The 18125-nt window shown below is 39.3% G+C and overlaps 1 protein-coding gene and 1 pseudogene across 1 annotated transcript; both read left to right on the top strand.

Annotated features, from left to right (window-relative positions):
* The first annotated feature begins 3482 nt into the window (after positions 1 to 3482).
* Positions 3483 to 10006, top strand: LOC149019466 (uncharacterized). The gene is made up of 4 exons (XM_089153468.1): positions 3483 to 3786; positions 4258 to 5141; positions 8808 to 8940; positions 9097 to 10006. The coding sequence occupies exons 2-4, from the start codon at positions 4607 to 4609 to the stop codon at positions 9131 to 9133; spliced, it is 705 nt and encodes a 234-aa protein (XP_089009594.1). The 5' UTR covers positions 3483 to 3786; positions 4258 to 4606; the 3' UTR covers positions 9134 to 10006.
* A 1391-nt stretch (positions 10007 to 11397) lies between these two features.
* LOC149019465 (pentatricopeptide repeat-containing protein At2g20540 pseudogene) lies at positions 11398 to 13925 on the top strand (annotated as a pseudogene).
* The last annotated feature ends 4200 nt before the right edge of the window (positions 13926 to 18125 follow it).

Genomic DNA, 18125 nt, shown 5'->3' with positions numbered 1-18125 from the left:
GCGGCGGGCCTTAATTTAACTACAACTATGTTAGATGATATGTTATTTATTTAGAACTGAATGTTTGTGATCCAATAAACTGTACTAAAGAGGGGAATTGGTCAACTTTGAACATACCCTTCTAAATTTTTTATAACGATAAGTTTATTTAGAAGCCAATAATGGGAATACAAAGTCTTTTTCACAGCGATTGACAAACCACGGGGATGAATTCTGGCCATATTATCAGGAATTGGGATGACAACGCATTACAGAGGGGAATGGTTTATTGCTAGGGCATTGATATTGCAAAATTACTTGAGGGAATCCCTGAGTTCATGCAACTCATTTATTTTTGTTTGCGATTAAAATAGACAATCATCTACAAATAGCAAATTTGATACGAGATGTGATCTTCTCTTGACTTTGATTCCAGCTATATATTTCCTTCTTCATGCGCATGGTTAAGCATTGAACTGAGGGCCTCGGTGCATAGTATAAAGATCGCAAGAGAGTGAGAGTCACCCTACTTCACTCTTCGCAAAGGAATGACTTTACCATGGGCTGTTCCATTTACAAGAAACTAATATGAAACAAATCTGGTGCACTTCATTTCTCAGTTTGCCCACCATTAAGAGAAGCCAAAGGAAAGCATGAGATGTTCAATGAAGAGCTAATGTAGTCTATCGAATGCTTGCTGAATTTCCACCTTGGTACCTAGACATTTTGCTTTACCTCTCTTATGCTACTCAATGAGACACTTTGTGTGTAGTAAAGATGTTGCATGTGGTACTTTGAAAGGGAATGAAGACCATTGTGGTGAAGAGATCAATTTATCCAGTAGTTAGGGGAAATGTTTTTCACAACAGTCATATGTAGGATGATAAAACGAGGCATTTTCTCTGCATTTGTTTGCTGGAATAAAGGTGAGGTGGGAAAATTCTTGAAAAAAATGTAGATTTTTTACTTTTCTCTTAAATCCCAAAATTGTAGATTGTTTGATTGTTTGGGGTGAAAAAGTGAGAGACAATTTTCCTTAATTCAATGAAACTTGTCTAGTGATTTGACACCCCAACTTTTCCAGCCCAAACCATTTTAAATCCTCACAAATTTTGTGGGACTTTGTATAAAAGTTTGAAAAAGTAAAAAGTTGGACCCACCGCTATTACTTTTCCACAAAATATTTTCCTTTCATTTCCTTCTTCTTCATCCCACTACACATGAGGCACACATGTTTTTTTTCTTCTTTCTCACCCCATCTTTGCAAACAAAAGCAGCCCAAGTCTATCAGCTTATCTTGGGAAGTTTGATAATAGCAAGGGCGGAGCTCCCTTAGGGCCAAGGGGCCGTATCCCCCTCCCAAAAAAAAGTAATAAAAATAAAATAATTTTTTGAAAGCTTCCTCATATCGTTCCTATTTTTTAAAGTTGTCTAGGGAGATCCTCTGAGCCTCTTTTAGTAAATCATTTGATCATATTTCATAGAATCATTTGATCATTTTTCCTTCTATGAAATATTAGCACTTAATCTTCATATCGTTCCTATTTTTTAAAGTTGTCTAGGGAGATCCTCACTTGCCATTGTTTTTGGTAAATCATTTGATCATATTTCATAGAATCATTTGATGTTAATAGTTAAAAAAAATAATCATTATTTGGCCCTTATATTAAATCCGGGTTTCGGCACTGATCATGGTGGTTCTTTCTTTTTTTTTTTTTTTTTTTTTGACTCCCATACCGATCATAGATTCATATTGGTTTAATATTTCGAAACATAACTCAAAGTTTTGTGCTAATAACTGCTACCCTTATTAGTAAGCACTGAAAAAAAAATTAGAGAGCATTTTATTGGGAAAACTAATGTGTACAACAATGCACTTATATGCTAAATAAGTGGCTGAGAAAATAAGTAAAAACTTTTGAAGAATTTATTTAATTCAAAATCAAGTCTTTAATCACAACATTCTATTTGACATACAAGTGCATTGCTATGCAAAATTAAGAATTTTTTTTTTTCTATTTCAGTTGATTATTGTGCTTGTAGGAAACTTGGAATTCACTAGACTTTGTGAGTTTGTAGATTAGCCTACTGTATTCAACATATATTAATTTCATATACATCCAACAACATTATAGCATTCATTAATAAAAAATATATATAAAATAAAAAAAATTATAAAACAATAGTTATCACTCAGATGAAAAACTCTACAAAACATCCAGATCAGTGTGAAATCTCGTTTGATCATCGCGAATAATGATATACCCGTCAATAAGAAAGTGAAAACTAAGGTTTTATATCAAAGATTTAATGAAAATATGGCAAAAATGCTAAGAACTAGGGGAAAGAAGTTATGGGAGAGGTTTGGAGAGGAGAGAGAATCCAAAAAAAGATTTGAATAATTCGAACAAAAATCGCCGAAATCCAGCATTTATATTTTCAGCAATAAATTGCGATTTCTTGCAATAAATCTCTGGTTCGAAATTTGGTCATGGTTTCAGTTCGCCATGAACCGAAACCGCCGAATTTCGACAATATTGCGTACCTTGATTTTACTACAAAATGTTTGTCTAATTTGAATTATTTCCATAAATTATTTTATATAGATTCTCCTTTCTAAGCACATTTGGCACATTGCCTTTTAAGTCTTAAATCATTGGGACAAAATTGGTAAGGGAATTGTGTTCTCTGGTTTAGAGGTTGGACCATCTCATGAAGGATGGGACGCGTGCTGGCGTTGGTTGTATGAATTGTCTATTGACCTTAAAGATTTCACTATAGAATTACAAGAGAAATCGCCTAAAAATTGCGAGAAATAGCCAAAATATTACAAAAAATCGAGATTTTGCCTATATATCGGTTGATTTAGCCAAAATTTGTGAAATATCGATGAAATTTCGACGATATTTTGCAAAACCGAAGTTCTATTTAGGTTTCAATTCGCCATGAACCAAAACCACCAAAATTCAGCGATATTTCACCGAACTTTGGTGATATAACTTACCATTCTGCTATGCAGAGTTGGGGGACTTTTTTGCTTTTTCATTTGATTATTATGCTGGTTGGAAACTTGGAATTCACCGGACTCATGTTTGGGCGCTTCTTGTTGTTTGGTCCATTTTTCGGGTTCATTATTAGACCGGACAAAACCATCGGGTTGTCCATTTGCTGACGTCATCCGACCGGTGAGAGAAAATGTACAACGTCTTACTTAAAATTGCCTTCTACAACAGAAGGTTTGACCCACGTGTGCTGCAGCAGACTCACCCAACGCTTACTTATCCACTTCCCATTCAAAATCTACACCGTTTGTCCACAACTATAGTGATTAAAATTAGACAGGTGGCAAAAAAGTTCCTGACATGTGGAATGCGGGACCCGCACGGGTCCCTAATCTCGCCGACGGTTTTGAAGGAGAGCCCATTCTATCCAAAAACGAAAACAGAAAACAAATAAAACAGCTATTCCATAAACTATTTTCTGCTCTCTGTTACAATCCAAAAACCAAAAACAAAAAAAAAAACAGCCCTTCCATAAACTATTTTCTTCTCTCTCCGTCCCCCATCATTTCCCCCATTTCTCGATGCTGAGACTGAGAGGCAAAGCTGTAAAAATCTGGAAATTTCTTTCATAAACCTCACTTTAGCCCGAATTTTTCGCTCTCTATTTCTTTCTTTGGTTCTTCTCATTTAAGTCCTTAAAATTTCGGTTTCAGATCTTTCATGGCTGCTCTGGTTTTCTCCATGAGGAGCCGCTTTTCGTAATCTTGTCTGCGTTGGATCTAGGGCTTCGCTGTGTACTCTTAAGGTATGTAGAATCATCCACCCTCGCTTACAATTTTTTATTGGTTGCATTCCCGAATCTTTCTCAGCAATTGGGGTTCGGTATTATTATTGCGTGCTTTCTTTATGATGCACTTTCCTTTTTTTTCTGGTTGATCTTTTATATTTCTCATCCCGGAAACTACGCTGCAGTTACCTATGATCATGAATGAACTGGGTTCTTGACTTTAAGCATCGTTGGTGCTGCATTCAAAGCTCCAGCTCGTTTTCTTTTAATCCAAGCATTTTTGCTCATTTATGTGACTTTTCTATCTCTGGTTCTGGACCCCTGTGTGATTTTATCGAAAACTTTTGTTGTGGATTGCGTTTCACGTCATCTTTTATCCTTTTAAAGTCATGTGCAAAGCTACATTCCGACTCTTTTCTATGTTTGAGTTTTCTTTTGTTCTTTTCTTTTTCCCCCTATTTTTTTCATTCGTATAAATTGTCAATGCAGGATTCTGTTTTGTAATTGAAGTTTGGTCAGAGAGCTAAATTTCGGTCATTTCTTCCTGGAGGCGAAGCGCTGTTTGACAGATAAGAAGAGAAGGATTGATTATGATCCTTTAAGGGCTTCTCTTTTTCGCTTTTATTCATAAGGGTTGCTTAATGTCGTTTGGGGTATAGAGATTTGGTGGGTGGTATCCTCATGAAAAGGGAAGCTACTAGATGAGGAGGATAGACTATGTCAATGGAGTTGACTGGAAATATCTGAACTTTAGGTATTGCCAAGCAGTGTGTTCGGTTTCACGACTTACAAGGGGCGGATAAGAAAGCGACTAAGTTGGGCTTATGTGTTATTTAGTATGGCTCTGAGAGAAAGAGATTTTTCTGTTGATCTTGAAAGTGGTGGGACTATTGGTGTGGAAGGAAATAAAGAACCGAGTGCAGGTGCTAAACAAACGAAAAAATTGTTGGGTAGGATATTGAATGGGTTTGTCAACTTTGATGATGCAATGAATGGTGAAGATGGCACAAATTTAGTCAACACTTCAAGTTCTGCTGTTGTTTGTCCTGAAAGTCCAGAAACAGTGACAGACCAAAAATCTAGGGATGAAGAGCCATTGGTCCTTGGGGAAAAGAAGGTGGTAAAGGAGAAACGTAAAAAGAAGACTAGTGCTAAAGCTTCTAAGCCACCACGACCTCCCAGAGGTCCTTCATTGGATGCTGCTGACATGAAGCTGATCCGAGAGATGTCTGAGCTTGCTATGTTAAAGCGGGCAAGAATTGAACGGATGAAAGCATTGAAAAAGATGAAAGCAGCAAAGACAACATCACCAAGTGGCAGCCTGTGTGCTATGGTCATCACCATACTATTCTGCCTTGTTATAATTTTCCAAGGTATTGTTATCATTTGGAACAAGCGAGCTCATTTGCCTTTCCATGTATAGTTTTGCCCATGTTATGGACATGTTTCTTCTATACCACATTGTAGTTTCTTCGTATTCTTGTACTTGATATTTTTGATAATGCTATAATTTACCCAACGATTTATGGTTGCTGAGGGCCCCATTATTATTGATATTGCCTGCTTCTCTGAATTGTTGAATTCTTCTAGGTGAACTTCTGTTCCAATGTAAGATGGATTTGGGTGTTTGTAGTTTTTTACGAAGATTTAGGGTCTCCTTACAAGATTTACTGCTAGGGGTGTTCCGTTCTGAATGGTTGATGCCCAAGATCTGTTGGCATATTGACAATCATTTTAGTCAATTTTATTCTCTTAGTCAGAATGTATAATGATAGATAAGGTTTATGGGGGGAAAAAGAAGTTAAACACTATTAGTTCAGTAGTATGGATTATCCACGGTGGATTGCATCTCTCAATTAGTAAACTGGAATATCGTGCATCTTTTGATGAGCTCGGTCATGTGGCTAAGTTCATTGATCAGAACAAAATTTTAATCTGATCCCTCATTTCAAATAGCTGAGTTACTAGGATCTCTGAACTGGGTTGCTGGGCGGGTGTTTCCAAGAGCCATAGTTATTTATTAGATATTGCAGAAACTTTATATCATCCACCTCTACTGTGTAGTTATAAAGATAAGCATATATGTTGTAAGGACTGCATGAAGGTTTCATTGTAGCACAAGATGAAGGTATCAATCATTTTAAATGCTTGCTCAATTTGGGCATCATCATCTTGCACTTAACCAGTTGATTGGATCGATTGCACTTATGAACAGGAGCAGAGCTACCCCAGGGCCAGGGAGGGCCATGCCCCCCACCCCTCTATTTTTTGAAATTTCCCCTCTTGCCCTCTTTTCATGTGAAATATCAGCACTTGCCCCCCCCCCCCTTTCAATATTTTGAAATTCCCCCTACCCCTTCCTCATTTTTTTGAAATTTCCCCTCTGGCCCTCTTTCTCTCTGAAATATCAGCACTTGGCCCACCAACTGGAGAGAATTTTTAATGCCAAAGACAATGTGGAGAACAGTCATGTTAAATCCTGGCTCCACCCCTGCTAATGAAGTTTTTAAATTGTTTAACTGGCTAAGTTTTGATTTTCTGTTAGTTGTCACTGAGTATTCAAGATCTATGCAAGAGCCTTGTGCAGTGGGTACCTATAAACCTCTGAAGAGGCAACGCAATTGGCCTGAACAGTTTTTGAAGCTTTGTTTTTTATCAAAAGTGTGTTCTTCAACATTTTCTGGCCAGTAGTTGCCATTTTTAAGTCTTAATAGTTTGGATCTGTCATTTATGAACCTATCATTTGCTTTTGTATTTTAGTCGTTTTCTAGCATTTTCTAGTTCTGGTCTGTTAAAATTATTCCACTGATGCATTCAGTGATTTTAGTTTAAAACACTAAAATAAATCTGCATGTATTTCGGTTTTCAGGTTTCCTTGGTTCCCATACATCAAGCCCATAGACGTTTTGGCGTCCAATTTCATCCAGTAGATCCTTTTACCACTTCCTCTCAAGTCTTCTTTTGCTTTCATAACATTGGAAATTGATAATCTACAAGTTACCTCAATTGCTTGATAGATCTAAGTTGTGAAGCCTATCTGTATTTGCCTTCTGTTTCCCTTTCTGTGGCTTATACATATGGGCTACCACCTTGGAAATCTTGTCCCACTTCTGACCTTTGCATTACTGGTTATAAATGTTATCACCTTCTTGTGCTGTCCCTTGGGCATGTGACTTATGCTTAGCTGTTGGATATTCTGCTCAACCAAAGGCCAAGCAGAAGAATGAGTTCTCATTCTTATGTCATATATGGTGGGCTAGGAGCCAATGTCATTGTTATTCTGCTCTAGTTTTAACCCAGATAAGAGGTTTGAATCATAAATATGAGTTCTCATTCTTTTGTCGTATATGTTGGGCTAGGAGCCAATGTCATTGTTATTCTGCTCTAGTTTTAAACCCAGATAAGATGTGTGAATCATAACTTATAATATGTGGTAAATGATCTATCTTGCAAAGAAGGTAAATAATTATGGGGATTGCTGAAATGTTACATAAGAAGCTGGTTGATAGTTGGATCTGGCCTATGTTGAGACTGCTAGATCTGTTCTTAAGTTGTTTCAAAATTCCATGGAATAAAGCAAGCCTATTAGGCTGGTAGCCTTTAGCTTCATGGTTCCCTATCCATGTGCATGTCCATCTAGCTGATAATCTTTTTCTTTTTTTCCAAAATCTTAATCCAACTAAGTGTTGGCTACACATTAGTTGATTGATGTCTTAATGTTTTTTCAAGGTGATCTGTGGAGCATGTCATGCCTAGAATCCAGTTTTCCACTTGAGTCCAAGCTCCAAATCGTCTATCTTAGGTTACTGGCCAATACTTTCTTTTAGAACCGGAACTGATACTTTTCTGCTACTTCTCCCTTTCTCATGGTTTGACATATCTGATCTACAGTTGCATGTCTTGTATTGGAACCCTTTGGCCATAAAATCCAAAACCACCGAGCTTTAAAGGAATTATCTACCAAATTACATCTGCTCATAGAACAGAAATTCAATGCTTTCATCCCTTGTAAGCCCAAAGAGAAACTGAGGAATAAGAAAGATGACTAGGCTGTGAATGTGGAGGCTAGAGTTTTTATTTTTTGGATGAATAAAATATCATTACCAAAACCCAAGGAGAAAAGAATGTACAAGAGAGGAAAGAGAAGCGGGGGGGTGGTGGGTGGGGGGGAGGAAAAAAATTTGCCTTTAGCTACTAGACTGAAAAGTGGAATCTAAAGCCCACGTTACAACAATAAACCTGTTCCATGGGATATTGCCAACAGTGGGGTGAAAAAATCAAATGCAACTTAGAGGTGACATCAACACAGATGGCTTTTCAAGTCGAGTCCAGAGACCTAGAGTTGGAGATCCATCTCCTAAGGTTACAGTCTGATCAAAGGTGGTGGACAGTTGCTCAAACAACCAGCTTATTTAGTTGGTCACAGATGGAATCACTGGAAAAGGACCTCAAAGACCAATCCCTAGCAAACCCGAAAGAGTGCTTGGGGCAAGACCAAATGGAGGCAGAGGCTTTCCCCCAGGGTGAGCGGGAGAAATGGCAGGTGAAGAAGAGGTGCTCAATGTTCTCAAAGCCATTCCAGCAAAGAATGCAGTTAGGACGAGCAACGATATGGCGATGAATAAGGAAAAACTGCATGGGCAGACAAAGGCTGAACGTTCTCCAGAGGGTGAGAGAGTGGACGCTAGAGTTAGACAGTGGCTTTACCCCTCTCCTTCTAGTCAATAGAAACCTCTTCTGCTTACCCTAGGTACTGGTAAGAAATGCCATTACCCTGTGGGTAAACCTATTTTAAGGTCATATTCTGCATACTCAATGCACATGATAATCATTTACCAATTTATATTGAATACTGATAGGTTTTTTACTCTTGCCCTCCAAAAGAGGGTCAGGTATGGTTAATAAATAGGTTTCACTTGCAGCCCTTAAGCTGACATAACTGGTTGGCAATGTTGTACAAGAAATATACGTATTTATACACACATGGACATATAGTTTGAATTAGTATTCTTATTCATGTTTTAAGGTTTTTATTGCAGGAATGTCCTCCAAAAGCAGCTCGGGTGTCAGACTCCAGGGATCTCCTGAATCTGCTGTTGGATTGATTTCAATTCAATATAATAAGAATCTTCCTGATAGTGATGCTAATGGAATCAGTGCCCGGTCACCCAAGTAGGTTTCTAATCCTTCTTTTTCCTTTTTGAACTGCTTGGTTAAACTTAATACCATAAGAAGCATTGATGGCGTTTTTTTCCTTCATTGCATTAGTTATGCAAATTCTTCTACAGTCTTGCAGGAATGTATTTTCATTTTGTTTTTACATTGCAGTTTCATCAATCAGGTTGCTGGGTCTAATTCCCGGTAAGACGAGAGAAAAGGTGCTGGATGAAATGGAACACCCTTCAGAATTATGAACGTGCTAATGAGGTCCTCCCATAGAATATAAATAGGTGCTCCTTTCCAGTTTTGGTACACAGATACAGGTTTGCATCCTTATCTCATTGTGGACTGAAGCACATAACAACTCTCTTTGAAGATTCTGGTTGGTCTGTATATATATGTATTAATTTTGCTTAATGCGGCTGGAAAGCTTTGGGGAAGTTGATTGCCCTTGTACAGTAAGCAGAGAACTAAGATTTAAGCTAATGAACTATGAAGCAGCTCTTGTTCCTTCTATTCTTGTTGATAATGAAATTTGGAAGGGATATTCTCTCCCTGGTTTGTCCATCAGGATTTTTGACTTTCGACTAATAATGCTTAGGTGATCAGATTGTATCTTACGGATGGGATGATTGGAGCAAGTTCTTATATAGGTTGTTGAATGGATCAGGAGTTGTGCCTGAAAAAGTCTTTTTATGAATGTTTTACTCTTACCATTAAAGGTCAGTTCAGTTGGCAATGGCCGACACCTTCCATTGGCAGGTTGGGGTTCAATCTTCTGTGATGGTATATGTAATAGTCTTTACCTCTATTCCCAATAAGTTACTCTAAAAGGGTTTTAAAAGGGTTTCCATTAGTCTGTGTTTGATATTTTAGTTGTACAAACAACAAAACATTGCGACTTGGTTTCTCATTTGCCACAAGGGAAGCTAAAAGTTCAAGAAGGTAGAGAGTGAGCTGTTTTCCTCTTCAATGATGAAATGAAAAAAAATTAATTTGTAAAGGAGTTGCCAAAAGAAGGTAGAGAGTGAGCTGTTTAACTCTTCAATGATGAAATGAAAAAAATTAATTTGTGAAGGACTTACCAAAGTAAACGTGTAAAAGCAATAAAATAGCCAATATAAGCACTGTTGGCGTGATTAGATCTTCCTATTAACAAAAGGAGATTTGTTGAAATTTGTATTATATATTTACTTCCCAAAGTGGCCTCCTTGTCATAGGATTTCGTTGGTGCCCTTGTAGATGTTCCACAACTAGGATCCTTCGCCTCTCCTTGGTAAGACTTCAACATACTTACATGGAAGATTGGATGGATCTTGAACGGACCTTTATGCCAACGAATCGGTCCTTTCCGCACCTTTCGCAAAGGCTTGAATTGTTGGGGTAGTAACCTTACCATGATTACGTCCCTTCTTTCGAAGCTTGCGGGTCGTCTCTCCTTGTCGGCCCACTTAGGATGACCCTGTCTATTGCATGTATGACAGTTTGGTTGCTTTCCGCTTCTTGATTGGGTGTGAACCTTGTGTTTTCATGCTGTATGTCTGTATTTTTCTTTCTTTAATGAATGAAGTACCGTTTACCCAAAAAAAAAAAACTTTTTATTAAAAAGAAAAAAAGTGAATGAGAGATTTCTACAAGGACTTTAGCACCTCACTGAATCTAGATTACTATATTTATTCTCTTCTTAAATTCAACAAGTATCCATACTAGGGTTCTTGGGACGTTAAGAGCTTCTAGCCTCTAGGGCAGCTTTTGGTGACCTTATTTCTGGCAGGACATTGAACCATTGGTGCATGTAACAAGAGAAGTTGCAGAAGTCAAATAGGCAAATCCGGATTCATCCCTATCCACTTTTTGCCAATCAAGTTATACTTCATAAGGTATTTGGATTTTTATCTGCTCCTGTGCTGATATGGTGCAGTTTCCTCCTATAGATCGCTGGATTGTCGACATGTGTAATATTCTAATCCTATGATTGTAATTCAACAAAAAGTAAACCTAGGTCTTGCTCGGGGCGATGCATAATTAACGCGCAGCACCCCGCGCATACGATCGAGATTGAAACTCAGGTCGAGATGAATGCTCATTTTGCACAAATTGTAGAAAATAGCTTTTGTTAAATGAATGATTAGAATGAAATCTCCACCCTTGTTTTGATCTCGACTGTGTGCTGTATATTACTGCATAATACTCGAAGCAAATTTCATTTTTTTATTTAAATTTTTTTTTTTTTTTTGGGTATTCCATTTACCTATCTATCTGTAAACCAGCTTTTTCCCTTTATATTTGTATTTCATATGATCATCACAATTGTCAGTATTGTGAAGTCGGATTTCCGAGTCCCCTCGCCGGAGGCGGGAAGACTAGATTCGGGCGTTCCTGTATCCATTTCTCGTCACCTTGTGATCGTGATGTTGGTGTTAGGGTTTAAGCACAAGGTTGCAGCTGCAGAAGGATTAAGAGTTGAGGATGAGCATCCAAGTAACCAAGCAGTTGCAGGCCCACATAATAATCGCCGGACATCAACTTCAGGAAGAACACTACCTCCGAAATCTCATCGCCTTCTCCGACGCTTCATCTCTGCACTATGCTCGCCTCATCTTCTCCAACATTCTTTCCCCATCAACCGTACTCTACAACACCATGATCAGAGCATGCGCTTCCAGCTCCAATCCTTCTCAAGCATTACATCTCTACAACAAAATGCAGAGTGAAGGCCCTCCCCCGAACAACTACACTTACCCTTTCTTGCTTAAGTCGTGTTCCATTATCCACCACCTCCTCAAAGGCAAAGAGACTCATTGCCAAATTATCAAGCACGGTTTTCACTCCGATGTCTTCATCCAGAACTCGTTGATCCACCTCTACGGCTGCAACGCCGAGATCGTCTTGGCGAATCGAGTCTTCCAGGAGATGGGCTTTGATAGGGACATTGTTTCGTGGACCACTTTGGTGAGTTGCCTGGCGAATTTCTCCTCTATCAAGTCGGCACGTAATTTGTTCGATAAAATGCCGACGAGAACGGTGGTTTCCTACAGTGCCATGATCTCCGGTTATGTTCGAGTTGGGCATTTTAAGGAAGCACTAGACCTGTTTCGCGATTTGCAAATGTCAGGCATGGAACCAAACGATTCTACAATCATGGGTGTTCTTTGTGCGTGCGCCAATCTTGGGGCAATGGATGTGGGGCGGTGGATTCATTCGTATATCTGCAACCGAAAAGGGAGGATTGCTGATACCCGAATTAATACAGCACTCATAGATATGTACTTCAAATGTGGAAGCATAGAAGACGCACTGCATGTCTTCTTGGAAACCAAAGAGAAGTTGGTAGGTGAATGGACAGCAATGATATCTGGAATGGCCATGCATGGTCTTGGCCATAAATCCATCGAGATATTCGAAGAAATGCTGCGCTGTGGAATCAAACCCAATGTGGTGACTTTCGTGGCGTTGCTTTCTGGATGCACTCATGCCGGATTGGTAAAGGAAGGTCTGGTGTATTTTGAGAGGATGAAAGGTGAGTTTGGGATAGAACCCAGAATTGAGCATTTAGGTTGTGTGGTTGATCTGCTTGGCAGGTCTGGACAGATAGAACAGGCACTTCAATTCATCTGGGAGATGCCCCTGGAAGCTAATGCCGCCATCTGGGGTGCTCTTTTGAATGCCTGTAGGGTACACAAGAACATAGAGATTGCCGAAATAGCCGCTGGGTGGTTGGTTAAAGAGCAGCCATGGAATGGAGCTCTGTACATGGCTCTGATGAGTATGTATGGAGAGGTTGGGAAATGGGACTGCGTGGAGAAAGTGAAGCAGAAGATGAGTGAGGCTGGTTGTCGAAAGAATCCTGGCTGTAGCTTGGTTGAAGTGAATGGCATCTGTTATGAGTTTGTGGTGGGTGATACATCAAAACCTTACGTTTTGGAACTGTGTTTGAATTTGGGTCAATTGATCATGAAATTTAATGAATATAGAAACTACAATGATGTTTACTAGATCCACACATTTGCACCAACCGAATGGTGAGTAGCCATCTACACTTAGGAGGACAGGTCATTCTGTCACAGGCTCACAGCCAACCCTCAAACATAGAACAAGTTCAGTTCAGGACTAACTCACTCAGCTTTCAGCATTCTTGTGATCGACAGGTTTCTCAATTCCATGAAATTTTTATCTTCACCTACAGAACTGGAAAACCTTAGGTTCCCAGTTTCCACAGTCCGTGCAAATTGCTAACTCAAGAGGATAACAACTTCGACGACTGGCTACAGAATTTTAAGGTGGTCAGACCTACTCAATGTTGCGAGATTGCAAGACCAACGAAGCTACGCTAGTCACACTGATCTGGTAATACCTGTGGTGCCCAATGTTAGGCGGACTCACGTGAGTTCTATTACACAATCAAAGATTGATTGAATTGACAATGACTAATAACTAGAGCAGCGTGGCACGCCTCCCCGCTTGGTTACCATCCCCCAAATGAACCAAAGCTCCATCGTTTTATTAAAAGCTGGAAATTTCTTAGTAAGGAGAAAAAGAGCTCCAAGGAGTTAGCGGGCTTGGCATCATACTTGTGCTGGAATATCTGGAAGGATCGAAACAGGTTTATGTTTGATGGGTCATCAATACAGCCTGATGTGACGGCATGTAGAGCGGTGAAGGAATGGGAGACTTTCCTTCAGGCCAAACAACTCATCCTCACCTCAAGCCCAAGTGAAGTGGTCCAGAAGCGGAAAGTGGATCAGAGACCCAAATGGAGGGCACCAATAGAACCTTACTTCAAGCTAAATTCAGATGCGAGTCTTAACTCTAATGGTTCAGGCATTGGATTTATCATTAGAACCCATACGGGAGAGGTTCGCCTTGCAGTTTCTGACCCAGTCCGGTTTGGTGATGTTTTGCTGGGGGAGGCCTTAGCAATGAGAGAAGGTCTTATATTGGCCATTGGTGAAGGAATTGACTATATTATTGCTGATTCGATAGCTTGGAACTCATAAATTCCATTAATGGAAGTATGCCAACAGCCGTAGTAGCAAGAGAGGTTGTATCGGACATTATCCAGTTGGGTTTGTCCATTGTGGATTGTAAGTTTTCTTATGTTCCCAGGTTAGGTAACAGTGCGGCTGACCTTTGGCTAGGAAGGGCACGTCTGTTTCAGGGAGGACGTTCTGGCCACTTTCCAATCCCTGGTTCCTTGACTCGACGGAGTTAAGCCCAATGTGTTGTTCCCGTCTTTCTCAATAGAAGTTTAATTACCAAAAAAAAAAAAGGACAATGACTAATAACTAATGCCTCTTAGTGAGATTGACCTCCACATGTAACAGTTTCCTCTGCTAGTAAATTGATATAAAACACCCTAAGCAAAATAAAAGGAAAAAATAAATAAACAAAAAAGAGAAATTTTCTATTGGATTCTTTCAAATTCTTACAAGTTTCCAAGACATTGAAATCCAAAAATGGATGTCAAGTAAAATATCCAATTGATATCAATATGTATTTTTTTTTTTCTTCTGTTCAATCAAGAGAATATATATTTTTTTTATTTTTCTTTTGTGTTGATTACCTCCAATGAGGTTCCTAAAATACTTTTTTTTTTTTTGGTAAAAGGTTCCTAAAAATACTTACCCCATGCAATTTTCGAAAATAAAATTTACAATCTTATGTATTGTAGTGTCTTCTTCTTCCTCTCCTCATCACTCAGTGTTACCAAATCCTTGGGTTAACCACCTGGAAGCGAAATCATCCCATTACCGAATAGTCTCAACCTCTGGCGATCGTATCTTCGGTTTCAGCTGCATATCCAACAAGGTAATGTGGCAGATACTGTGAATATACCGGTTTCATTTGTTGATTGAATTCTGGCATCCTCCAACATGCTTTAGATTCCTCGATGCTTTCAGAGTCGATCTTGACATTCTTGGATAGCTCAGAAGCTTCCACAATAGACAGTTTAATAACTCCTCGACGACCTTGGAAGCCATGATTTATACTCTTTAAGAAATCTTCTTCAACAGAATCTGTATCTGTAAATTTACTCCTCCCGGGCTGTAATCCCCAGTAGAAGACAACATGCGGATCCGCTACATCTGAATCAACATATTCTGTCGGATTGGGATCACAAAGTCCCTGCACTTCCTCCAGCTGCAACAATGACAGAAATGAGATCGCAAGGGTAAAACAGACTGCTATACTTGTGAGTTGGAAGTGGAACAAGCTATTCAACTTCAACAACAGAACAGGTGAGCCTAGTTTGATATTTCACTGGTAAGCATGAACCATGGTTGTCAAGGCAATAGAGAGCCCTGAAAACCAAGGCGTCACCCAGGCGACCCTAGGTTGCCTGAACCCAAAATTGGGCCTAGGTTCCTGGGCAGACACTTTGACAACCATGGTAGACATCAAACAATTGAAAGAAAAGGTGACATCAGCATTAATTCAAAGATTTTAAAGACAAATGCAACAAACAGAATTAAAGCAAAAGAGAGGGGAGAGGAGGGATGACATAGCCCTAAACTGAAGATGATCAACTAGAGGGCCAATCTTCCAGGATCTCAACTCAAAAGGTTGCAGTTTTGGGCTACAGGATTTTTGGGTAGTTGATTGGGGTACCCCCAGAACATAGCTAAGTGGTGGTTGGATGTGGATGAAATCTGTAGAGAAGCTAAACGGGTATATGGGGATGATTAACAGTCAAATTGGATTATAGATCTGAGTTTCAAATTTCGGTTTATTGATGAGTATGAAAATAGAAAGAAAACAACAAATTTAGTGTTGAAGAACTTGGATGGTTAGAAGATTAAGTAAAAAGAAGGATTATAGTGGGGGATAATTCAACTTACTTATGTGAAGATATTCTTAATATCCAGGTTGAAAGAGGAAGAATATTCTTGAGAGGAAGAGAATATTAGGTTGAATGAGGGAATATATTCTCGAAGTAAAGAGAAAAATGTACTTGAACATCAGGTTGAATGAGGAAATGTACTCTAGAGAGAAGAAAAGAGTATCAGGCTGAATGAGGAAATATATTCTTGATAGAGGATAAGAAATCACAAGAAAAAGGGAGAAGATGTTATGTTGTACCTAATTGGCAGCAGTAAACCAAACTCAAAATTCAATTCATCAAATCATGGGCTCAACTGAGCAATTACATTAAAATAGATAATCTAAATAATAAAGTAAAACCCGTATTCAACTAAACCAATGAAAGAAATCCCGTTTTTTCCTACTTTCTACCCATATATTAGGCCCATCAAATTAGCCAATGTCAAAGTAAACCCAAGAAATCAAAGTCCAAACTCATATATGATCCATCCTAGACTATTCTAAAGAAAGAAGCCACATCAAGGGCGATGTAGACAGGATGGTGGGCTCTTCTGCTTTATCAAGTGTTACGCAAGTTATATGAAAGAAGATGCAATGAGTGTTTCCATCCTAGAACTTCCATTGGCCGCATTTCGAGAGCCAGGATCATTGCTCTCAACTGTACACATTTTGGCTTCTTAATCAATCTGAACATAGCCCGTTCAACAAGTTTTGACTAGAAACTACAGCTTATAACGTGTAATTCTCTCACTGTAACTGTTTAAATAACAAGGGAATCATTCTGTAATGTCAGACTGGGAACCGTTGCACAATAGCATAAATTTGTGGAAGTTCAGTTTTGGCCAAAACTTAGTGCAGTTATCCACAGCAGAATCCACTCACAGTAAAATCTGGCCAATTCAAAATGCTTGTCATTTCATAGTGATGTGAACCGGACCCAAGGCCATCCCAAGAGAAGACTTAAGAGTTGCTGCCCACCCTACAGACAGCCCAGCAGCATAGAGTGTTTTCATCAACAAGGGATTTAGAGAAGGATTTGTTCAATAGTAGTCCAATTTTTAACTCAGAGAATAGTCCTACTCTTGTTGTGCAATCTGAATCATCTCAGGATTAGGTAAGTGAAAGTCATTAGTGGAATCGGAGTCCCAAGTAAAGTAGTTCTTCTATGTTTTGGCCTCTAAATTGGAGTCCTATCTTAAAAGGTTCTTAAATTAGAAGTCCTTATACGTTTGCACCTTCATTTACTTAAGAGTCCATGTTTGCTTTGCTTTCCAATTTGAGTCCAAGTAGGAGCCCTTCAATGTAAGGCTATAAACTTAGCCCCTACACTTATAAACAAAACAGTTTTGATGATTAATAAATTTGATTGAAGGAAAAGAGGTGTTGAGTGTGGTCATCAGTTTCCAAGGAGGAGACCTGCAGGTGGTCTTGAACATTCTATTTTTCTGAAGTCCTTCAATCTCCCTCCATCAACAAGTACTCATCCCCAACTTAGCCATCTCTTCTTCCCTTTCCCCAGCCTACGGCAGGCTCACCCCCTCTTCCCTAATCCTTCCATCTTGCTCTCATCCCCAAAACCCATTCCTCATCATACCCTCTTCCACGCACCACCCCCGCGCAGCCTCTCCTCTTCTCTATCTTGCAGCACCCCTAGTTCTCCCATCCCCAAGCCCTCCCCCTTCCCCCACCTAAAACCCAACCCTTTTTGGCAAATCATCTACACCCCTTCCCTAACCTTCAATCCCCATCCCCCATCCCCAGTTCTTTCTCAAAACCCAAAATTTCTACACTTTTTCTTCCCCAAAAACCTAACCTTCTTTTGCCAGATCTCTCAAACCCTTCACCTGAATCCAATTTCCCTTTTAGGTTCTTCATCCCCTATCCTCCTCTACCTTCGACCCTAACCCCAGCCATACCACCCCTAGCAACCCCTAGAATTAGAAACCCTAATTTCCTAGATTCCCAAAACCCTAGGACTTGACTCTGAATTTTAAAATAACCCAATTCAGATTTAAATTAGCGTAACCACGGCCCTAAAACCTTTGGTTACCCTTTCTGAAACCCTTGATCTACCAAATCATCTTGTCACAACCGACATCAGCAGTGAGGCTTTCAAGAACCCTAACTTTCTTGCAGATCCTATTGGATCATAAAGACTGGTCCTCGGTTTGGGGGTTACATAACATAGGTTTGTAGGCATGAAAATATGACAAGTGGAAGTCAAGAGTAAGAATTTACCAACAAGAGAAGTCAATAGTATTTCAGCGAACTTTGACAAATGGAGAAGCTTAAACACAAATAATGCAGTTAAGTGAGGTGACCTAATTTGACAGGTAGCCTATCAATTGGTTTAAAAACCCATCCAATTCCAAACA

This window comes from Hakea prostrata, chromosome 4 (genome assembly GCF_041222555.1).
Source record: "Hakea prostrata isolate BN-2017 chromosome 4, UWA_Hpros_2, whole genome shotgun sequence".
NCBI lineage: Eukaryota > Viridiplantae > Streptophyta > Magnoliopsida > Proteales > Proteaceae > Hakea > Hakea prostrata.
This window is presented reverse-complemented; position numbering and strand designations above follow the sequence as displayed.